The sequence below is a fragment of the Canis lupus genome, chromosome 14 (assembly GCF_011100685.1).
Source record: "Canis lupus familiaris isolate Mischka breed German Shepherd chromosome 14, alternate assembly UU_Cfam_GSD_1.0, whole genome shotgun sequence".
Classification (NCBI taxonomy): domain Eukaryota; kingdom Metazoa; phylum Chordata; class Mammalia; order Carnivora; family Canidae; genus Canis; species Canis lupus.
This window is the reverse complement of record NC_049235.1, coordinates 20,426,895-20,450,217: the sequence shown is the minus strand read 5'-3', so window position 1 is coordinate 20,450,217 and position 23,323 is coordinate 20,426,895. Positions and strand designations below refer to the sequence as shown.

Sequence of the window (23,323 nt, the reverse complement as noted above, 5' to 3'; positions counted from 1 at the left end):
TAGGTAATAGGCCCAAAGTAGGACTTACTGAGATAATGTCAATTTAATGTGCTCTATTCAGAGTACAACATGTACTGCTGCCTGATATAATGCAATCAAGAGAACCTTCTGTGATAGGAGACATTGTCAGACTCCAATACACATGACTCTCTATCTCTACCCCACATTTTGTACATAATCTTATGAAAAGTATCTAGTAATGTAAGTATTTGGGCATTTATGTTAATGACATAAAGAAATTTAAAACTGTGATCGTGACAGTGTACACGACACAAATGCTGAGACAGAGTATGCCACAGTGATACTCAGTGGCAATCTCCTGAAGAAAAATGACTATGTTAATCTGTGAGAATAGAAGAATTAGAAGTGAAATAATGTGAGATTTGCTTGATCTTGAGGTGATAATGAACCTTCAATTCTTAAAAACCAGAATTAAAAGAAAACTACAGATTTGGTTACTCAGGCTAAAAATGAATCCACTCTGTTAGATAGGATATGTCCAGATCATGCAGTGGCCCACACCAAAGTCAGCAATCATTTTCTGTAAAAAGCCAGATAGCAAATAATTTAGGATTTGCAGGTCACATGGTCTCTGTGCAACTACTTAATTTGGCTATTGTAGCATGACCACCATACACACACACACACACACACACACACACACACATAATAAATAGATGTCTGTGGCAGTGTTGAATACAACTTTATTTACAACCAAAGGCAGTGAGCTGGATGCAGCCAATAGGTCACTTTGCCGACCCCTGGGTCTAGACCATGTAGTTGTCAACACAATGGAGTACACCTCAAACAATATTTACAGAGCCTGGAGTCCTTTTCTCAATTCAGAAGATGGAGAATATAACCTTCCATATACTATTTCTGCTTTTTATACTCTTTGGCTTCCATAAAAGAATGTGGACCCCACTTCCAGCTCCATTATCTATCAAAAAGTAGGGCCACACTCGCCTGGCAACATGGATAAGCTATATTATAGGCTTTTGCCCAGATATACAACTTTGACTTCACTGCCTCAAAGCTGGATTGAGAGTTAACAACATTCAAAGGAAGACTTTTTTTAGAGTCCATCTCCTCCCCTAGATAATCTGTATTCGTGGGCCAAATCAGAGCTGTAGAAAAACAGGTCCCTATATTATCTCTTCCTCCCACTCAGCCACTTTCAGCAGAACTTTCTCTGCACTGCTCTTGGGTTTGAAGGTATCAGTTCATGCAGAAAACCTTTATAAGAACTAGCCCTAAGATAAGCATTGCTACTCCTACTGTAACAGAATTCTGAGTTTTGTGATCATTATAGAATAGTGTACTTCATTTGTCCCCAAGATGTTTGTATCTGATTTAGAACTAGGAATAGTCATAAATCATCTGGAAAACCCATGTATTTGCCTCAAGGACTCTGTGAACTATATACAAATGGAAATGGTTCAACCTGACAAATAATAATTGGTGGGAGAGAAATGGGCACTTCAACACACTGAATGGCATAAATAAATTTCTCTATCGCCAAGAAAAGCCATTCTGGTGGCAACTTGGCGTTAAGTACCACAAGTCCCCAGAATACTAATATTCTTTGATCTAGTAATTTCACTGTGAGAAATTATCTTAAGGATAGGCACACAAATATCTATTGCAGTGTAACTTTTAATAATGATAATATTTTAAAACCTGGGAACAAAGGAAATGTTCCAAGACAAAAAATTAAGTAGATCAACGATAAGAGATCTATAGGGTGAATAAACATCATTTATGGAAGAACATTTGATGACTTGAGAAAATCCTAAGATACAACTATACATATCAAGGTATCAAGAGTAGGAAATTAACCTATCATGTATTGTATAATCCCAAATACAAAATTAGGATCATGAATTTTTTTTGGCATTTATACAAATATGCATTTTCTAAAATTTTATAATAAATCTAATTTTTTTCAATAAAAATTAACATTTTAAAAGTACATTCACTTTGATACTGGTCTCACAAGTATAAATTCATCATAAGGAATTAAAAAGGTAAGTCAATATATTATGCATGGTAGATATAACATCAGAACATATAAAACTAACCTATTTATGACACATCAAAATCAGAAATTATAAAAGAAAATTAGAAATAAAATCAGAAATCATACATTTACAATTATCAACCTTGTTTTTCATGTATAAGAGAACTTTTTCTTCCAAATGTTGAGTCAAGTCCCTAACAGGCCGGAAACCACACAGCAGTGGTTTTAGGGCTTCAGTGCCTTAGGGTTTTTGCAGGGAGGCTGTAAATAATGACATCCTTGCCTTGACAATGGAGGATGTTTCCTAAAACAATGAAGAATAAACTGTTTGGGGCCTATTCATAACTGTTTCTGTTTTACAAGTTGGGAGTTCTGAGTGGTTCATTTGGAAGAAGAACTGATGTGGTTATCTGAATCTATCTGCCCTTTTCGGACCCACTCTTGGTCGCTTTTCTAACAGTGGCTACCTCGGAGACTGACTTCTTCAGATCCCTGCCTGGGTTTGGCTGAGTGGAGGCATTCGCAGGAGAGAAGGGGCTTGAGTGTGTGTATCCTCCTTGTCCCCAAGACGTAGTTTTTAGCAGTGGCTGCATCTAATAAAGATCCTGTTCTTGGGAAAAAAACAAAACAAAACAAAAAAAAGGACTCTCTTTTCCTCTTTACCCATGAAAGCCTTCTTTTGGGAGGAAGTTGGATGAAGTTCCTGCTGTTGCCAATCCCCGTGCACCTCACCACCCCTGAGTGGTTCTATTAACTCTGCTCAGAGTTCATTCATTAAGCTTTAATTTCCTCAATTAAACTACTTAGGTATGTCAGTTGATTCCTTTGGGGATCTTGTCTATTTTAGGAGAAGAAAAAAAAAAAAAAACCTTTCAAAGACATTGCTGCCTTAGAGGAGAGACACTATCATCAAGTCCTCAAAATTCTATAAAACTGAAAACAAAACAAAACAGAACCGTATCATGAAAACTGCACATTTCAGCTACCGCTTGAAAATATATGACTAGACAAGTCATAAGCTATCCCTGTAACAAATAGTAAGTATTTAAAAATTAAGGACTGTGGAATGGAATCTACTTAAATTTCACCCTGAAAGTCCATGAGACTCCAGACAATTTGATATCAAAAGGCTTTCTTTTGAAAACTGGTTCTTCTCAATACATTCTTTTCAAACTAAATGTGTACTTAACAATGAAATGGAAAGGTATTGAGAAATATTTTGGAGATCTGCAACTTACCTCCTTGAACTTGTGACTGAGCTTGCTTGTGTCTAGGTCTGAGGGGGAAAACATGTCCTCATTCTCAGGCAGCTCAAACACCTCAATGGCCATGTCACTGCCAGGAAGAACAGGTCCCACCTCGTCCTCCTCTTCATCTGTGGCATATTCTCCTGTCTGAAAGGAAGGGCATTTCAGAAATCCAGCTGTCCTCACCCCAGGTAGAAGTGAATTACTTGAAAATATTTTATGAAAGAGAAATAAAACATGTCACCAAATGGTGAAGTGTAAGTAGGCTTTGAAGTCAAGCATGCCTCATGCAGCCAAGGTTATAAGCAAATGTTAGTTCAAAGATCCAAAGTGACATGTCTATGCCGTATATCAGTGCATTCCTAAAAATCTAACAGGATCAGTAGTATTTTCACAAGAACAACAAACATTGTTTTCAGTCTAAGTATGTGATGGTTTTACGAAATAGAATTATATTGCTAAGGGAAATAGGTAATTCCTATAAATTCCCACCTCTGTATGAATAAGTCACCCAATACTGAAAGCAGGGAAGATCCAAAGATACAGAGAGTTCGAAAAGACCCTAAAGAAGACTTACATGAAGGTTTTGTAGATGTAACTCTCCTAAATTTTAGAGTGCAATCAGCTCTCTTTTGTTTGTTGACTAATGTGTTGGTTAACTAGGGACCTGAAGATTTCTAACTTACAGCCCACAGAGGTGTACTGCTTTGCCTGCACAAGATTTTGATAAATCTTAGTATTTCTCCAATGTTAAAGAAAAAATCCACCGGACATTCTGGATTTCCAGTTTTTCTTGAGAAAGCCAAAGATCTGGCAACATGCGGATGTTGTGACATGAAAACAACCGGGGCCAGTCAGCAGTGGTTGCGTCTTTTGGATGGGTCGCACGCCTTCAGATACCCCACAACTTTTACAACTCCATATTGTTCTATGCTGTTAGCTTCACTCCTTCGCAGTACCCACGGGTCCCTGAAGGTGCGTGAGTTCATGGCCCCTGGGATAAATATTCCTCCATACGACTAACCTCCTTAACATTATTAGAAAGTGGCTCCTCTCTTGGCAGCACTAGGCTATGAGGCTCTAATTCAAAATAATTGTTTGAAATCTATACCTTCCGATATAATTTAAAGATAAATCACTGATTCACAGGGTCAAAAAACAAAGTTCATTTAACGTGTCCCTGTTCTTTCAGGTACTATTATATATGATATATAAGACAGACAGGAATTCATATTCCCTTTAAAAACACTTTCATAAAGTGTGTGGAGTGATCTATTCCTTTGATTACATAGGCTTAGCATCTGCTGTTTTTTCTTTTCGTTCTGAACTATATTCTTCTTGCCAACTGAAATCCTATTTCTTTTACTGTTTTGCATGTGAAGAAAATCTGGTCATTAACCTCAATGTAATAATTCCTTATGTCAGAAAGACCATTATTAAGTTGCCATTCTGATTTCTCCTTTTCAAGTGAAATTATTCTGGATTTCTCCTAGGTCTCATTCTCTGTCATTATCTTTGTGCTTCTGCTTGAACTTCTCTCTCCAAGTCCTCCACACTTGTTTTAAATTGTGGAGCCCAGAAGTAGGCACGATTTCCAGTAGGGAATCTGAAGGCCGTTGGCCAGGATGAAGAAATCGCCTCAGCATCCTTCAGACACTGCTTGCTGACATGAAGGCCATTATCATGAAGACCTTGATTTTGGTGGCATTTGTATCTAGAAGTAAGCTCAGTGTATCTCTGTGTGAAATAGCACTGCAGTACTCGGAACCCCTCCCTGGACTCTTCAGAAACCAGTCTGAAAATGTGTAAACTCTAAACATGCTTCCAAGTGTCTCTGGCATGGTGAGGAGAAGGTAGCTGAGCAGTGAGGGCTGATGATTCTAGGTAGTTTCCACTTGTCGGTATGATTAGATCCTATAAATCATAGAAGAACCCTAATTCCAGATTTGGTATAATTTTTTGTGATATTCTGTAAGTGAAATCACCTCCTATTTACATATATTTTTAGAACCAATAGTTACTTTGTAAATCCCAGTGATGTTAATTAATAGAAATGCAGTAAGGCTGGTTAGGTATGCAATCTTGATACCTTGCTGAAAAGTTTTCGATTAAAGATATTAAACTGGGTGCTTGCTTTTAATCCTAATTACAACTAGCAGCAAAGCCACGCCTTCATTATAAAGGCCCAAACCAGGTATATAATAAAATTTACTTCTACATCATAAATTTGATGAATTTCCTGAATGACCCCATAAAATCTTAAGCTACATTTAAGTCTGATGACAATGTGGTGCATTTTAAACATAACATTGAAATGAACAATTTGATTTCCCTTTCCCAGCTTGAAAATAGGCACTTCTTCACTACGTGTAAGGGAATGAATATAAACATGTGCCTAGAATAGGTCCTGACATATAACAGGATCATAGCAAATATTTTTTAAAAACTATATCCAAGAATGCTTATGGCACTTGCTTGGCAATATCTATAAGCTCCCAAGGAAGTTTTCAATAATATATGTATATTTTTAAAAATGAACTGCAAAGGCATTTGTTAAGAAGGCAGTATTTTTTATTTTTTTAATACTTCTTACAGTGAATAACAGGATTAGGGTGTATACAATATATGTACAATATATGTAGTTCTTCTCTTAGTTCTGGCTTTGTCATTCATTTTAGTTATCAAAATTACACTCATCAATATAAGATATTAATAATTCTTGGTCTTGATTCAGTAGTTTTGTTTTTTTACTTTACCAATCTCCTCTCCTCAATAACCAAATTATCTGTAATTCTCCTGAAATTCTTTTTATCTTTCATTTCATCTCTCCACTTACTAATTTTTTTTTCTAATTAGTTTTATAAGTATACTAAGGTCAAGATATGTCTTTTAGTGTCTTGATTCTACTTAGTACTTATTAGAGGTTCTGGATAGGGTGTTTAAAAACTATCATGCCCAGGTGCCTGGGTGGCATAGTCAGTTAAGCATCGGACTTTTGGCTTTGGCTCAGGTCATGATCTCAACCCCTCAGGGTTGTGGGATTGAGCCCCAGGTCAGGCTCTGTGCTCAGCAGGGAGTCTACTTGAGATTCTCTCCCTCTGCCCCTCTCCACCATGCTTTCTGTCTTTAAAATAAACAAATATTCAATAAAAATAAAATTAAAACTATCATGCCAAGTGGAATTTTAAAAAACAAAAAAATGAGTAAGGGGAATAAAGAGAGAGAGAGAGCAAACCAAGAAACAGACTCTTAACTACAGAGAACAAAGCAACAGTTACAGAGGGGAGATGGGCAGAAGGATGGGGGAAATAGGTGATGGAGACTAAGCATTGCACTTGTAATGAGCAATGGGTATTGTATGGAGTGCTGAATCACTATATTGTACACCTAAGCTAATATTATATGTTAACTGGAATTTAAATAAAAACTTAAAAAAACCAGGATCCCTGGGTGGCGCAGCGGTTTGGCGCCTGCCTTTGGCCCAGGGCGCGATCCTGGAGACCCGAGATCGAATCCCACGTCGGGCTCCCGGTGCATGGAGCCTGCTTCTCCCTCTGCCTGTGTCTCTGCCTCTCTCTCTCTCTCTGTGTGACTATCATAAATAAATAAAAAAAAATTAAAAAAAAGATTAAAGCTTTTAAAAAAAAACTTAAAAAAACCTATCTTGCCATTCTCTCTTGCTGATCCACTCCCAACATAAACAGGCTTTATGATAAAGGATGCATTTACTACAGAACCTCATTAACATCTAGAAGCTAAAAAGTTACATTTAGTAGACTAAGAATAATGTGTTCTGATTGTCTCATCTTTATTGAAAATGGACACCACTTTTAGGGTTAATATGAAAATAAATTACATGGAATGATAGGTAGGCAGAATTTCATAAACCTCACAACTAGACTGGATTGAATCTGACATTTATATAGGGAGGTGGACAATACTGCATCAAAAAAAAGTCTCACAACAAAGTATTTACATTGGCATCCATTTCCTTCTCCTAATTTCTGGCCAGATTCAGTATCTTTCAAGTAAACAGAAAAATCTTTTGTCCCAACCTGAAAATCCATTTTAATTGTTCTTAATGTAAGAACTGACAGAGATAGTAAGGGTTCCTTTTCACAACTCATCTACCTTCTTGATTAATATCTTAGACTTTTTTTTAATTTTTTTTTTTTTTTATTTATGATAGGCACACAGTGAGAGAGAGAGAGACAGAGAGAGGCAGAGACACAGGCAGAGGGAGAAGCAGGCTCCATGCACGGGGAGCCCGACGTGGGATTCGATCCCGGGTCTCCAGGATCGCGCCCTGGGCCAAAGGCAGGCGCTAAACCGCTGCGCCACCCAGGGATCCCTATCTTAGACTTTTTTATTGCTTACCCAAGGGTGCAAAAAAATGAACAGCCATTCTTTTGTAACTGTACCCAACACTGTATTTCTTGAAGACTGTGTGATATAGGTATTACTATTCCATTGTACTTAGAGGAAACTGAGACTCAAAGACTTTACCCAGCATCAGACAATTAGTTATGTTGTTGGAGCTAACATATTCCGAAGCTCATTCTCTTTCTTCTATGCTACGCTGCTTGCAGTCTATAGAAAGTAAAGCTTTACAGGATAAAAAATGGGAATACATTCCTTTCATATTTCCCTAACCAAAAATGCTGTTGGGTAATCTTGTTGTGTTGAAATTCACCTTCCACATCTTTGAACATTTTCATTCAATTCACTCTGAAGATTTGCACCTGTCTCTAGAGAGCTGCAAAGTTCTTGCCCTCTTTTTTTCTCTCATAAGGTGCTCACCCTGGGCAAGTGCATAGAAGTCTCCTTCAAAAGATTTGGCTTACGGGTCTGCTGACTGATGTTTCATGCACTCTTTCTCATATAAACCAGAACCATAGCATACAGTCTATAGAATTGCTGCAGTCTTAAAATGGATGGAAAAGATACTTGCAAAGCAAAATGAGTACAAAATTCCTCTAGACGTTTATGGTTGGTCTCTTTTATGTTTCCTTTGCACATCTAATTTTCTTAAGCTACCAATCTTTACTTTACTGACTCTTTCCAAACCATTTCATCTCCTTTACATGGACACAATTTATTTCATACTCATATTATATTAGAGCACTTAGTATTTTATTAAAATACATGATTACAACAATAATTAGGTATAGCTGACAGATTCTGCCTCTTAGTAAATATCTAACTTTTGACTGGTAGGAGCAAAAGCATATAGACATTTTTGAGCTTTGAGCACTCAAGAGAGCTGAAGATCTAATTTTAGATTTTATGGAAGGGATGGGACATTATCTGTTATATTGATGAGGTGGTTCATCAGAGACCAAGTAAACAATCATGATTTTGAAGCCTATAGCTTCCAGATTTAAGTTCCAATTTCCTCATCTATAAAGTGAGGATAAAAATAGCTCCTTAGTATATATAATAAAGTTGTCATGAGATTAAGTTAGACGGAGTCTGTAATGTGTTGAATACAAGGTATGGCACATGGCAGGCATTCAAAACAAGCAATCGCTGCCGCTGCTGGTCGTGGTGCTAATCCCACAACAGCAACATACACTAAAGCATCTCCAAAATTGAATCTCATAACCAGACATTTGCTAAATTTTGGTCTCATAAATATAATGTCCTAGAAGCCCCATCACATGAATCTTTTATAAGCAAACCGGTCATTTCTGAAGTAAAATTTTTCTTTTCCCTAAACCTGCTCCTCTTCTTATACTCCCAGTTTTGGAGGCATCAGCCCAAGACGAAGAAAACTTTCAGACCTCTGTTGTCTTCACTTACTGGGCCCCATCCTGCCCCAGTAATCCAAGATGAAGATCCATCTACTCAGCTCATTCTATGAAGTTGCTGCCCAAAGACTCTTTTAATCCATTCATTTATGTTTCTGCTATATCCTTATATCACTCATAAAACTTGGCTCTTTGATATCTGCCTCCTATCAACCATTTTCAACCGTAAGCTCCTTGAAAGTGCCAGGTATGATTTATATCTATAATCCCAGTGTGGCTAGCACACTGCTTGGCATATAGTAGGCACTAAACAAATGTTTGCTGAATAAATTAATACAGTTTTAGCCACATCTGCACAGCACAGCAGAGCCCTGATTTTCCTGTTAATTCTCAGCTTTCAAATAAGAAATATAGTGAAGCACAGCTGCAGCTGGAGCCCAAATGACCCTTTTGGGGATTTTCTCTTGTTGTTAGGTTCAACCATTAGCAGTAATTTCTGCTGTAGCAATGTTTGCTCTGGTAAATTCCGGGAAACTAAATGGTGCTAATCATAAAAATAGCCTTGATTATGCAGTTTTTGTTGGAATTTGTTTACTGGATTTGAATTTGGTTATATATATTTTCAGACTCAGTTCTGTTAGAGAATAGAAGAGAGTTGCTTTTTCTCTGGAGGAGAAAGACCTCAAACTAACACTTTAATGTTTAAAATTCCTAAATCTGTGCCAGCCATCCAGATGGCTTTCAGCAAAAGCATCCCCTTCTCTGCAAAGGCATCTCTCTTTCATTTTCTGTCAGTTGACTCTGTGTGTCCTACTTTTGTAATGTTAGGCCACTTAGTCTCTTTGCTCATCTATAGAATGGGAATAACAGCATCTTATTCCTAAGGTTGTTGGGAGAATTTCCAGTAGTGAGATCTTCAAAGTATTCATCACAGTGCTTAGAATATGATAAAAGACTAGATGACTTGATGACTATGATAATTTTCACTATCCCTGGCTTCTCCAGGGCAACACCAGCAAAAAAAGCATGGGTTTTGGTGACAGAGAGACCAGGCCCCAGAAAAGAAAAAACAATTTCACAGTTGCACAAGAGCAGGCAAACCATTTAGCTTACATCTTTTGTGGTCCCTTCTTCTATTAAATGGCCCCAAAGATACCAATCTTATAGTACATTGAGAGGATTTAAAGAGATAAAGTATGTAAAACATCCATATGATGCCTGGACCAAGATATATACTCATTTCTCAAACCATTCAAAATTTTCTTGCCAATAATCTTTGTTCTAAGAATGTTTTTTGATATTTCACTTCATTCTACGGTCTAGCTACTAGAGCAAGAAACATCTACCATCTATACCTATGTTACTGATATAGCCTTCCATGTTCCCTGCTTTCAAGCATCCAGTTCTTCAGATAATTGGTACTATCACTGGCAAATTATTTTTCCTAAGATTCCAACTAGATAGATTGAAGATGTGTCTATAAAATTTTTTCTAACAACTCAAACTCATCTTTTCACTTCTTAAAATTTTCTAGCACTTGTGGTAGACAGTTTATAAATTAGCCTTTGATTTTACAGTATTTTAATGCCTCCATTAGTCTTTTTTCTTCACCCCTTCTTTTTAGAAAGTATACTCCTGAAAAGCAGGGACTCTGTTTCCCACCATGGTAGGCAAGCTCTAAAATGACCCCTAAGGATCCTTCTTCCTGGGTAATCTATACTTTTCTATAATCCATTTCCCTTTGGATGTGGGCTTCTAACAACAAGAATACAACAAAAGTGATGGGATGTCTGTTCTGGGATTAGTTTACAAAAAGACTATGGCTTGCATCTTTTTTGTCCTCTTAGCATGTCTCTACCAAGATACCTACATCATACTGAACTGATGTTTCTGGCCAACAGTCAGCAAGGACCTGAGGCATGCTAACAGTCACATGAAGAGCTTGGAAGTGTATCTTCCGTGTCCTGCCAACAGCTGCAAATGAATTGGAAGCAGATCTTCCCCCAGTTGAGCACTCAGATGACTGTAGCTCTGGCGGACACCTTATTTGCAGCAATGGGACAAATCTTGAGTCAGAGGCATCCAGTTAAATGGACCCAGACAGAGATACTGTAATGTATAAATGTTTCTTATTTTAAGTTGCTACATTGTGGTGGTAATTTGTTATGGAGCAACAGAAAGGGGGAACTGCCATAACAAACACAGAAAAATGAGGAAGTGGCTTTGGAAATAGGCAGTGAAGGACGGCTGGGAGGATTCTGAAGAGTATGCTAAAGCAGGCCTAAATTGCCTTGAACACACTGTAAGTGGAAATCCGGAGTTGGGGGGGGGAGGGAGTTCTTGTGTAGTGCCAGAAAACTCAGCAATATTATCACCGTTTATAAGGAGAAAGTTGGAAACATTCCTAGTGAATGGAGTGATCTAGCTAAGTAGGTTTCCAAACAAGTGTTGAAGGTGCTGCCCGATTTCTTCTTGCTGCTAATGGTAAAAATGTGACCAAAGAGAGAAATTGAAAGGACCATTAAACAGAAAGGAACTAAGACTTGATGGTTTTGAACATCTTGATTCTAAAAATAAGAAATAGTTTCCAAACAAAGTTCAAAGCCAGGGTACTGCCAGGAGAATAGGTCTAAAAATGAAGCAGAAGATGGAACTAACATCTTTTGTTAAGAATTCTGAACTTAGGTATGGAGGTTCCTCAAAAAATTAAAAACAGAAATTCTATTCCTGGGTATTTACCCAAAAAATAAGAAAACACTAATTAAAAATGATATATGCACCCCTATGTTTACTGCAGCATTATTTACAATAGTCAAGATATGGAGCAACTTGTGTCCATTAATAGATGAATAGATAAATAAGTTGTTATATATATATATATATATATATATATATATATAAAATGAAATATTACTCATTCATAAAAAAGAATGAGGTCTTGCCATTTGAGACAACATGAATGGACCTAGGGGATATTACGTTAAATGAAATCCATCAGAGAAAGACAAGTACCATATAATTTCACTTATATGTAGAGTCCAAGAGACAAAAGTGATGAGCAAACAAACAAGCAGAAACAGATCCATAAAAACAAATAACAAACTGATGATTGCCAGAGTGAGGGAGGTAGGGAGATGGGAAAAATAGGTAAATGAGAGTAGAAAACATAGCTTTCAGTTATGGAATGAATAAATCACAGGAATAAAAGGTACAGAATAAGGAATATAGTCATTGGTACTGTAATAATGTTGTATGGTGGCAGATGGTGGTTACACTTGTGGTGAGCATAGCAATATGTATAAACTTGTCATATCACTGTGTCATACAACTGAAACTAATGCAGCATTGTGTGCCAACTATATTCAAATAAAAAAGAACTGAGAAATAGTTACATGTACTATAATCTATAATATTCAATTACTGAAGCAATTTTCAATTACAATTTCTTAAATTTTATTTTCTAGGAATAATCCTAATCATCTCAACCTCTATAATCCTTCCCCATTCCAACTATTTTACTGTATTGAATTTGTTGGTGAGTATTCAAATACCAAATATTTTTTTAAAAGATAGTTTCATTTTCTTTCTTCCTTAGAAAAAAGTCTCTTAAAATAGTTGTTTCTAACTATAATTACATTGAGAAACATGAACCATAAACCCCCCCAAAAAGGAATTCTGAACTGAAGGAACTCATATTTTTTTATAATGGGTAATAAGCAAGTCTGTTATGTGCCCTATAGAGAGACACTCCTCTATTTTCCAAGACTGTTCATTATACAAACATCATTAAAAAGGTAATCTGAAAGAAAGGCATGAGTGCCTCTTGTAGAGAAGTCAGAGACCTACGGAGGAACTGTCTCCCAATGATATCTGCTGTTGTTTCTATACCATTTTGGCTTCTGGTGAATTTTCCTATTAGTATGACTTTCCCTCATCAGTGTGACTGCAGTGGCTAGGACCAAGTCTATTTCATATAATTATGACTATTAAATGAACTCCAAGCAACAGAATGAGTAACTTGCAGTAACTGAGATCAACCATATTCCCCAGGCTTTCAGATGTGACTGGCTAAATAAATCCCGTAAACCATCAGGTCTACCTTAGAAATTCAGGTAGCTTTCTCCTCAAGTTTATTTATTCCAGTTGGCCTAAGGTATTAATTCAGATATGGCAAGAATCAGGGATTGCACAGGCTTGGTGTTGGCCCACAAGAAGAATATCTATGATTCAGACAATTCTATCACCTATAACAACCCTGGCCGGTGAGTTGAGGTTGATCTGAATGCCTTCCAGGACTGGTATCCCTGATCACATCAATCTAAAGTCAGGAACAAATTTTGTACCACCTTATCCAATTAAATGAGTCCAACCCTAAGAATAATTGCCTGCACAATGCATATAAAAAATAAGTCAACTATCACTTAGGAAAGCAGTTGACCAAGTAATTGATGAGTAATGATGACCAAACAGTTAAGTCACTTACATCAGCTTAAGAGTCAGTAACAAGGTTCATCAAGAGGGATACTGCTCAGACCTATAGGAATGGCCTTGAGTTATGCCCAGTGAGCAAGATGATGACGTCATTTTTGCATCTGTATATATAGCTGGTGCTGAGTTTGGAAAGCCTAGTAGCTTTGGATAGCTTAGCTGATGAATCAGTGAATCAAGCCCAGGCATTTAAGGAAACCTTTATGAATTTTAAGTCTCACTGAGCCAGTGGCCTTGTTTCAAGAGGTAGAATATCAGATAAAGTTTTCACAAAATGGAAAGCTGCTACTTGTTCATGTAAATCTAAGATGCTGCTGCTGGGCCAGGTTGGTGGTAGCTTTCTTATAGTTACCATTTCCATTTGACAAGCAAGGTTTGTTGGGCCCTTTTAACCTTATTGGTCTGTTGAGTTCAAGTTGACCCATCTCAAACTGAGAATATTAGACCACAGAGTCATAAAGCTTCCACTGGTCATTCAGTTTAAGTTCCATTAAGAACTTAGTAGAAAGTTAATAGCTGCCTTTCTTCTTCTTTTTTTGGTTGCTGCATCAGACATGCAGTTATGTTATGTTGGGAAATGGCCCAAGCAGTCTGGCAGCCATTATGTGTTTAGATAAGCTGTGATTTCTCCTTCTTTTTCTAGGATTCTATATTGTTTCTGCTGACCCACATGGGAGAAACAGGGAAAGTGTTTTCTTTCTCGTCCTACTATTACTGTCCTAACATGTGGCAATCCCTGAATGACAGATTCTCCACTGGCACTAATGCAACAAAGAAGGGCAGGTGTATATCATCACATCAATAACATTACACAACGAGCAGTGAAGCCATAACAGTATTATGTTGCATCTGCCCAAACGTTCCTTCCAAAAGGCCATTTTGCTTCCCTTCTCACTGTGAACCCTGCCCAAACCACATCAGTAGAATGTGGGCATCTTTCCTCACTACGTGACCAGGTGACATGGTGATTTGTGAGCCAGTATCCATACAACCATGAAGTTGAGTGCCTCCCCTCCCAAAGTTCCCCAGTGTACTTAAGGGGTTCTTATAGTATCTTGTCTCTCTGGAGGACAAAGGAGATCTCATCCTGACCCCTAGTCACCTTCCTCCTCATAGCAGCTGAGTTCAGAGTAGAGAGAGGAGGCCTCAAGGGGTGTAGAGGCAGAAGGCAGCCCTGTACCAGTAACAAAGTGCATTTATTTTCAGTTTTGAGAAATGCAGTGGTTACCTGTGTTTTAATCAAACTTCGAGTATCTACCACCTAAGGCACTATATATAAGGTGTTGTCATTACTGACACAACCAAGTTAGCTTTGGAGAGCCTTTGACCCAGCAGCCACTGGCTTGACTCCCACAACAGGAACTGATTAGAACTTAAACAGGAACTGATTAGAACATAAAGGATGGGGAAGTTTTCCAAGATGGTAAGGCTAACTGTAGCAATTTAGCTAGACTGATGTAGGACACTTTCTCATTCTCTAGCAGGGTACTTTCATTGGCACTGTAGGGGAGTTGGGACCCTACTACCCATCAATGGTTTCCCACAGGAGTTTGTCTATCTCAAAGGACTCTTGCTGACAGGGCCGATATTCCTTTGTAGCAGACAAGACACACCACAAAAAACTTTCTGAGGTTTTGCTGTCTGAATGACTACAGCTAGCATGATAAACTAGGAGAGGTTGAGTCAAAGACCATCCAACGGTTGCTATTTCTCTAAAACTAGCATTATATGCCTTGGAGATAACTAGCATTATCTCCACAGTAAACTCACTAAAGTTCCGCCAGGCTTCTGATTATGCCAATTACAAATTCCTTCCCTTCAAGGTAGGTGCCAGTGTGTTTCTCTATGACTGTGACAAGGTCAGAACATTCTTTTAACCCAGAATGGGTCTTTGTACTAGTTGATTTAATCTATCATATCTTTGTGTTGATTCCCTAAACTCCAATTTCCAAAGAGTGATGAGAAGAGGGCCAGGTGATACCTGCACAAGCAGGCCTGTCCAGAGGGGACCCAAGAGCTTAGGTAACCTGCATCTTTTATAGCAGGTAACATTACCACCTTCGCTGAGGGGAAGACTATCTCTATCTTCCAAGACTGTTCACTACACAAACATCTTGTAGCCCAGAACAAAGGGCAGCCAGTGCCTCAGAAATTTGAGAGCCTCATGGAGAACTGTTTCCTAATTATTTTTAATAGGGAAAAAGTCTAGCAATTCAGCTGATTTTTAAAGTCGCTGCAATATTTTTCAAATCCCTGCAATATTTTTCAAATTACCTTTTCAAAGACTGTCCAAATAGTATTCCTTTCCACATATTTTGCCTGCAGGTAAACCGGTCTTTCTATTTCTTGAACACACCAATATTGACCCACATCTAGGTTACAGAAAACAAACAAATAAAAACAACAAAAAATTCTTGGAAAAAAAAATCAAAACCCCAAATCTAAATTCATACTTTTATTTTGTATGTCCTTAGTTGTGATGATGCTTTCACACTCTGGTTATTTGGCCTTTTGATGGGTTGCCCTGAAGATGCTTTAAATTCTTTACCATATATATTTATTGTTTCCAAAACAGAATAGCAAGCTTCTCGGAAGTATGAAGTACATTTTCCCATGACTCAATATTCCAAATTCAATTCCTCTTAACAAATGCTACCTACTCACTAGGACATAAATGCCACTGTCTTTAAGTCCCTGATAAATATATTCTATATGAGAAGGGAACTAAAGATCCTTATTTTTCCCACTGAGATCCAGAACTAAACAGTCAACAGACCAAAGTAGACCTCTGTAATTCAAATGTCACACTGCAATTTCAAATTGGCAGCCTTCCTTGAGTTTCGTTCTACTTGCCAATGAAACAATGAAGCACTTATTCTGATGCCAGGAGAACTGTGGGAAGAGACCAAGAGATTTGTATTTCCCTGAATGTTTAATCTGCAGAAGAGAATAACTATAGGGGACCAAAGTGGCACATGTTATTATTGTTTTAATAATTTTATAATTATACAATGAATTGAATCTTGGAAAATATGGTGTGTACATATACAAATTGACTCACATGATTGCAAAAATGCTAACAGGTCATCAGATAGAACCTGAAGTTACAGCTATAGAATTTATAGTAAACAAAAAGGTAAAACCAATATAAACATCACTGATGGTATTTCTATGGATTATCTATGAATTAATGATAAATATAAAGATAATAATAAATATATAATATAAATATAATGATAAATAAAATGATAAATTACAATTTCCTTTGAGGGAGAATAATTCTACTCCTTTCCTCGTGGCCATCTGATGGTTCACAGCAGTAATTCTTTCTTACAAAGTCTCTGCAATACCAGGACTCAAAGGTCAGTTTTCCTGGCATCTTTAAGCTGGATAACTCCAGCTCTGATCATGTCTCACTCCTTCCCCAAAACTCCCCAAATCCTAGGCCTCATACAATGCATATTCTGTCTTATTAGGTCTGCGGCTGGATGGAGAAATTTGTAACTTTAAAGAAGTACCATGAGATTGTCACATTGAGGCAAGTTTGAGACATAGAGTCTGAAAGCCATTTCATCAGTCTTGGAGAGCAAGACTAGGTAATTGCCAATTTTTTATCCATATAACTGCTAAATATAAGAACTGTACATGGAAGATTTTAATTTGTTCATTAAATATTGAGTTGACAGAAAGAGTATTTTTAAAACATATAGATACTATGCGAATAATGATATAACCAACTACCAATGAACAACCTAGTTCAGGAAAAGGAGAGTATTACGACATTTTAATAGTCCTCTGTGTATGCGCTCCTGATTTGATTTCAGGTGCTTCCCTTTAAAATAATCTTGCTGAATTTTATTATTTTTGGTTTTACTTTAGTTCTATCATATTTATGTAGAGCAAAACAATGTATCATTTATTTGTAATGGTTTTAAGACTCATATGAGTGGAATCATATTGCTTATATACTCCTGTGCCTTTTTTGTCTTATTTATTTTTAAAGATTTTATTTATTTATTAATGACAGAGAGAAAGAGAGAGAGAGAGAGAGGCAGAGACACAGGCAGAGGGAGAAGCAGGCTCCACGCAGGGAGCCGGACATGGGACTCGATCCCAGGTCTCCAGGACCACACCCCAGGCCGAAGGCAGCGCCAAACTGCTGGGCCACCAGGGCTGCCCAACTTTTTTTTTTGTTTTAAATGGGATGTTCCTGGGATTCCACCACTTGTTGTGGGTTGCTAAAACAACTGTATATTATTCCACTCTGAATGCACTACAATAAATTTACCCATTTTCTTGTTGATAGAGACATCAGTTGTGTCAAATTTTTTTCATTTACAAGAAAAATATCACAACATGTCTTATAGCTCATGTATATAAGAGGTTTACTGTTTAGTAAAGAATATAACTGTTGAGATGACTTTACTAGATCATATCAAATTGTTTTTCAAAGTAGATGGACCAATTAATATATCCTAAGAGCAGAGAATAATAGATCCTTTTACTCTACATCCTCACCAAAATTTAAAATATCCAATTCAAATCAATTTGGTAAATATCAAATGGTATTTCATTTTAGTTTTTAATTTTCACATCCTGATTGCTAATATATTTGGGCATCTTTTCATATGTTCATCAGTCACGGAGGTTCCTCTTCTTTGACATGAGCATTAAAGCCAATGGCCCTCTTTATATTCTTTTCATATTGGCTAATAGAAGTACTTTTTATATAATCCTCTTTCGGTTATTTCTTTTTCTTTTTTAAAAGATTTTATTTTATTTATTTTATTTACTCATGAGAGACAGAGAGGCAGAGACATAGGCAGAGGGAGAAGCAGGCTCCCTGTAGGGAGCCTGACACGGAACTCAATCCTGGACCCTGGGATCAGGACCTGAGCCAAAGGAACAGACACTCAACCACTGAGCCACCCAGGCATCCCAGTTATTTCTTTTTCAAATATTTTCTTCCAGCTTCTGGTTTGCCTTTTTGCTTTCATAAAGGTATTCTTCAGATGAACAGACGTTCTTAATTTTTAATGTAGTCAATTTTCTCAATACTATCCTTTATGGTTTTGCTTTCTTAGGTGTTTCATGTAGCAAAACCATTTCTTATACTGAGGTCATAAAGATATTTTTCTATGGTGTCTTCTAAATTTTAGAGTTCTTCTTTTTTGCATCTGAGTGCACTTGGAATGAGCTTTTGGGTACAGACTGAGATGGGGGTTGCAATTTCACCATGTTTCTTTCACTGAAAAGCCTAACATTTCTCAACTCACCTAGAATGTTATTGGTGTCACTAATCCAATTTTCATTTATATGAGGGGCTGCTTCTTGGCTTCCTGACCAACTTGTTCCTTCTTTGCTTCAGAGACTAAATTTCTACAGTTTAATAATAAATATCTCTCTTTTAAAGCATGTGAAATGTCATAGTTATTTCTGGTGCATTGTTATTTCCTATGGATTTTAGTGATAGCTTACTGAATTCTATTTCTGAATTCTTTAGAATTATTTTTACTGAAATTGCATTGGATATATAAATCAACTTAGAGAGAACTGACTCAATTAAACTACGGAGTCTTCTAACCCATGAACAAAGTTTCTTTTCCCTTTCATATAAGTCTTCTTCAATAATTTCAATAAAATTTTTTCCCATAAGGGTCTTGTCTATGTTTTGTTAGGCAAAATTTTGCCTTCTACCAAAGTAATTAAAATTTATAAATTATATTTTCTCTCTGTAGACACACTGAAATAGATGCTATTTTTACATTAATTATGTGTCTAGTAAAGTTGCCAAAATCTTATAACATTTCTAATAATTAATGTATAGATATATTTGAGGTTTGATGATATTGCCTGCAATAATTTTTATTTCTTCCTTTCCAATTTATTTATTTTACTTCTTGCCTTCCAGCATGTCAAAAACAAGTAGTGACTGATTTTCAAATATTAAACCATACTTGAATTATAGGCTAAGCTCAACTTGGCTATAAAATCTCTTTTACATGTCTTGGATATGATTTGTTAATATTTTGTATAGGGCTTTTTTTGTTTGTTTGTTTTGCATTGTTTTTATGAATAGGATGGGCCTATAAGTCTTCTATGGCATCAATATTTGGTTTTGGTACCAAGGTTATACCTCATCACCCCATACATCTCACATTCTCAAGGTTTTACTGCATTCCTGGTATTAGAGCTGTACCACTTTCATTTTTGTCTTCTGGAAAAAGTTACATACGACTGGAAATATTTGTTCCATTTTGGTATAACTGACAAAATAATGGGACCTTATCTTTCTTTCCTTTTTCTTTTTTTCTCCTGTCCCTTCTCACTTCCTCCCTGAACCTTCCTTCTGCTTTTTGTTACTCATAGTGATTTAGTTCCCTAGCTTACTTTGCAATTGTAAGCTCATTTTTCTTGAAACTTTAACTTTTACGCTTTGATTGCAGGTGAATGGCTTTGAGCACCTGAGTGGCCTAGTTAAGTGTCCGACTCTTGGTTTTAACTCAGGTTGTGATCTCAGAATCCTGAGATTGAGCTCTGCGTTAGGCTCAGTGTGGAGTCTGCTTGAGTTTCTCTCTCCCTCTTTCTGCCCCTTCCATTGCACTCTTTCTCTCTCTCTCTAAAATAAATAAATCTCAAAAAAAAAGATAAATGACATAAGAAAGGACATGCTTTTTTCTCTTGAAGTGTACCATAAATTCAGGCTGCTGTGATTACAATGTCTCAGAAAAAATTTTTTCTTCCCTTCCACTCGGCAACAAGGTCTGACAGTGGCAATTTCTCATGTGGTCTTTGGAGTGGAAGATTTATTTTCATCTTACAGAGTAGTATAGCCCATGAGACTTCAGCTTTATGATGGAGTTCTCCAATTAGACATCCCACTTTGTCTGGGCCTTGGGCTTTGCCTACTGTAACTCAAAGCAATACCAATTATAGTTTCATCATAATATACAGAACACTTAGGATAAATGTAACATTATGAAAGTGAAAGAAGTCAGACATTAAAAAGTATGTACTCTATGGTTCTGTTCAAAGGACATTCTAGAATTGACAAAATTAATCTATAGTGTCAGAAAACAGATTAACTGGGGATGCCTGGGTGGCTCAGCTGTTGAGCACCTGCCTTTCACTGCCCAGGGCATGATTCTGGAGTCCCAGGATCGGGTCCCATATCGGGCTCCCTGCATGGAACCTGCTTCTCTCTCTGCCTGTGTCTCTGCCTCTCTCTCTCTCTGTGTGACTCTCATGAATAAATAAATAAAATCTTAAAAAAAAAGAAAGTAGATTAAATGGTTTGGTTTGGGCTGGGAGTGACTGCAAAGTTCTGTAAGGAAACTATCTGAGGCAATGAAAATGTTCAGTACCTTGACTGTGGTGGTGGTTACTCATGAAACTGTCTACCCAAATTAATACATTTAAATTTGGTGCATTTTATTGTATGTAAGTTATCCTTCATTAATGTTAACTTTAATATCTGAATAATGGATATATAATGATAAAGAAATCAAGTTATCTACTCAAGATCTACACATTTTATTCTATGTCAATTTTATGTCAATAAGTATTTCTGTAAAGCCCCTTTTAGAACTGGAATTCCAGAAATCCATTAAGAATTTTTACCACTACCCTTATTAGTATCAATATCAGTTTAAATGGAATCCTTATCAGACCTCTAAGCCTCCATAATAAGGCTGCTTTAGAACACTGGGGTCTTTGGTCAGGTCACCATTTAGTTCTTATTGCTGATGAAAATGTACTTCTATGGCTGACAGCTATAGGGCAGAAGATGGCTATCTATACAATATTGATCTTGACATCACTTAGGCCACTTCAACTATTCTGTTTCTATGGCACTTTTATTCAGTTATGACTAAAAAAGAAGTCATGTCAATATGAGTCACCAACTTCCTATTTCTAAGATCCAAAGGTTTTCAAAGAATGAAATATATATATTCACTTTTTTCTGGTTTTACATTCAGACAATTTTGGTGCAGTGTGATAGAGATTGGGTCTTCTTGCAAATTCATGTTCTCTCAAAACAATTAAGATGTGGAAGCAAAAGCCCATGGAAAGGTGCTCAATCCCAAAGTGCCAAAGGACAAGTACAGATTATTTCTCAGTCCCTACCTTCAATCTCTTGTCTTGCCATGCCTTTTACCCATGACTCTGTGCCACTCTTCTCTCACTATCTTAGATTATGTTTCTAACTAAATTTTATTCTCATTTAATTCTACTTTCCAATTCTCATCTTAGCATCCTTTGAGTGATTCAATTCAGTTCAATTTCTTGGCTTCCTCTCATCTGCCCAGTACTGTGCTCATGACAGTGTGTATTAAAAAATCAACCAGTTATTAAAACCTGTCATTGAAAAGATTACAGACTAGTGGGGGATATTTTGGGTAAATGATGATATAGAGAGATACACGTAGTACTATTATTGACTTCTATAGAAAAGAGTCCCTAGCTCAGCTGAGAAAGTTCAAGAAGGCTTTGTAGAGAAAACACACGAAACCTAAACTGAGCCCTGAAAGTGAACAGGATTCAAGGGCATAGAGGGCAACCAAGAATGGGTTCAGGGAACAGTACTCCAAGAAGAAAAGACCAAAGGAGCAGAGGCATGGGGAAGCCGAAGGATCGATCCCGGTAGCCCACTGGAAAGTAAAGCTGGTAAGGTCCATCTTCACTGAGCTTTCTTGCTTTTTATAACTTTTTGCTAAAAAATTATATTCAACTTGTAAATGTTCTCAAAGTTGGAAAAATCCTGACATTTGTGTTTACTTCTGTGACTTCTCTCAAGTCAAACTCTGTGATGCATCATTGTAATATAGAACTGTTCTAGCGTGATTTCTAAGACATACAAAGCTATACTCTCAAAGGAATTTAATGGCATAGGAGAATTTGGTAGAGTTTATTTAGTATTTTATACCTTACTCATGAATAAATGCCATCACAATGTGGTGGTTGGAAAGAAAATAACATGAAAACACTGAAATCACTTGCATTATGATAAACAATATACAGAAAATGAGTTAAAAAAAGATGACATTATTTAGGGCAAAGGTTTCTTTTCTAACCTCTATCTTCCCTTGACACTATCCATCTTCCTGTCTGTGCTCAATATCATAAATAATAATGTTTTTATATACAAATAATATTTCTAAGGAGGGTCCTTCAAGAATACTTCTAAGGAGGATGTCTACCACCAGAGGATAGTGTGTGTGCTTGTGTGTGTATACATAAACAATGCTTAGGCTAGATCAAGCATGATAAACAGTCTTCAACTAAAGGTTTTCCAAACATCTTATGATTCTGGGTTTCAATGACAATGACCAGTACTGTAGATTTTGGGATCACAAACTAAAGTTTAGCAAAAAACTGTAATTAAATTCAATAATGCTAACAATCCAGTCAAATTGGAGTCTATAAACAAGTTGTTTCAAAGGTTTTATATTTCTCTTATTCTTCGGGCTCCTCTCATCACCGTAATCCAATTTCCATTTTAAATATACTTCCATTTTTAAGCTCTTCTCTTACTGGCAGCTAAAGATAGTGACAAGTATTTTATTATCTGAAGTGTAATAGTTTTTAGACATTTTGCTATGTCTACCACATAAGTCATGTAAATAAGTAGTATGATAATTTAAAGATACCTGTATTTATTTTGAAAAATGAAGAACTTTGTATCAAAAGATTCTTTTCTAAAAAAAAAAGTACTGGGTTTAAAAACAATGTGTATGCTATATGGTATATACATCATACAGCCTTGTTGTTGGGTATCTTTTCCTTCCCCTTTAAAATGAATCACAAAATATTTAAAG

General features: G+C 36.7%; 1 protein-coding gene across 13 annotated transcripts in view; it reads right to left on the bottom strand.

Moving 5' to 3' along the window:
* The window catches only part of PPP1R9A (protein phosphatase 1 regulatory subunit 9A), a 311,864-nt gene that overhangs the window by 72,653 nt on the left and 215,888 nt on the right, over positions 1-23,323 (bottom strand). For all 13 annotated transcript variants that reach the window (XM_038556851.1, XM_038556849.1, XM_038556853.1 and 10 more), the window contains one exon: positions 3,259-3,414. In XM_038556851.1, coding sequence (XP_038412779.1) covers positions 3,259-3,414 — 156 coding nt within the window. The remainder of the gene's footprint in view (positions 1-3,258; positions 3,415-23,323) is intronic.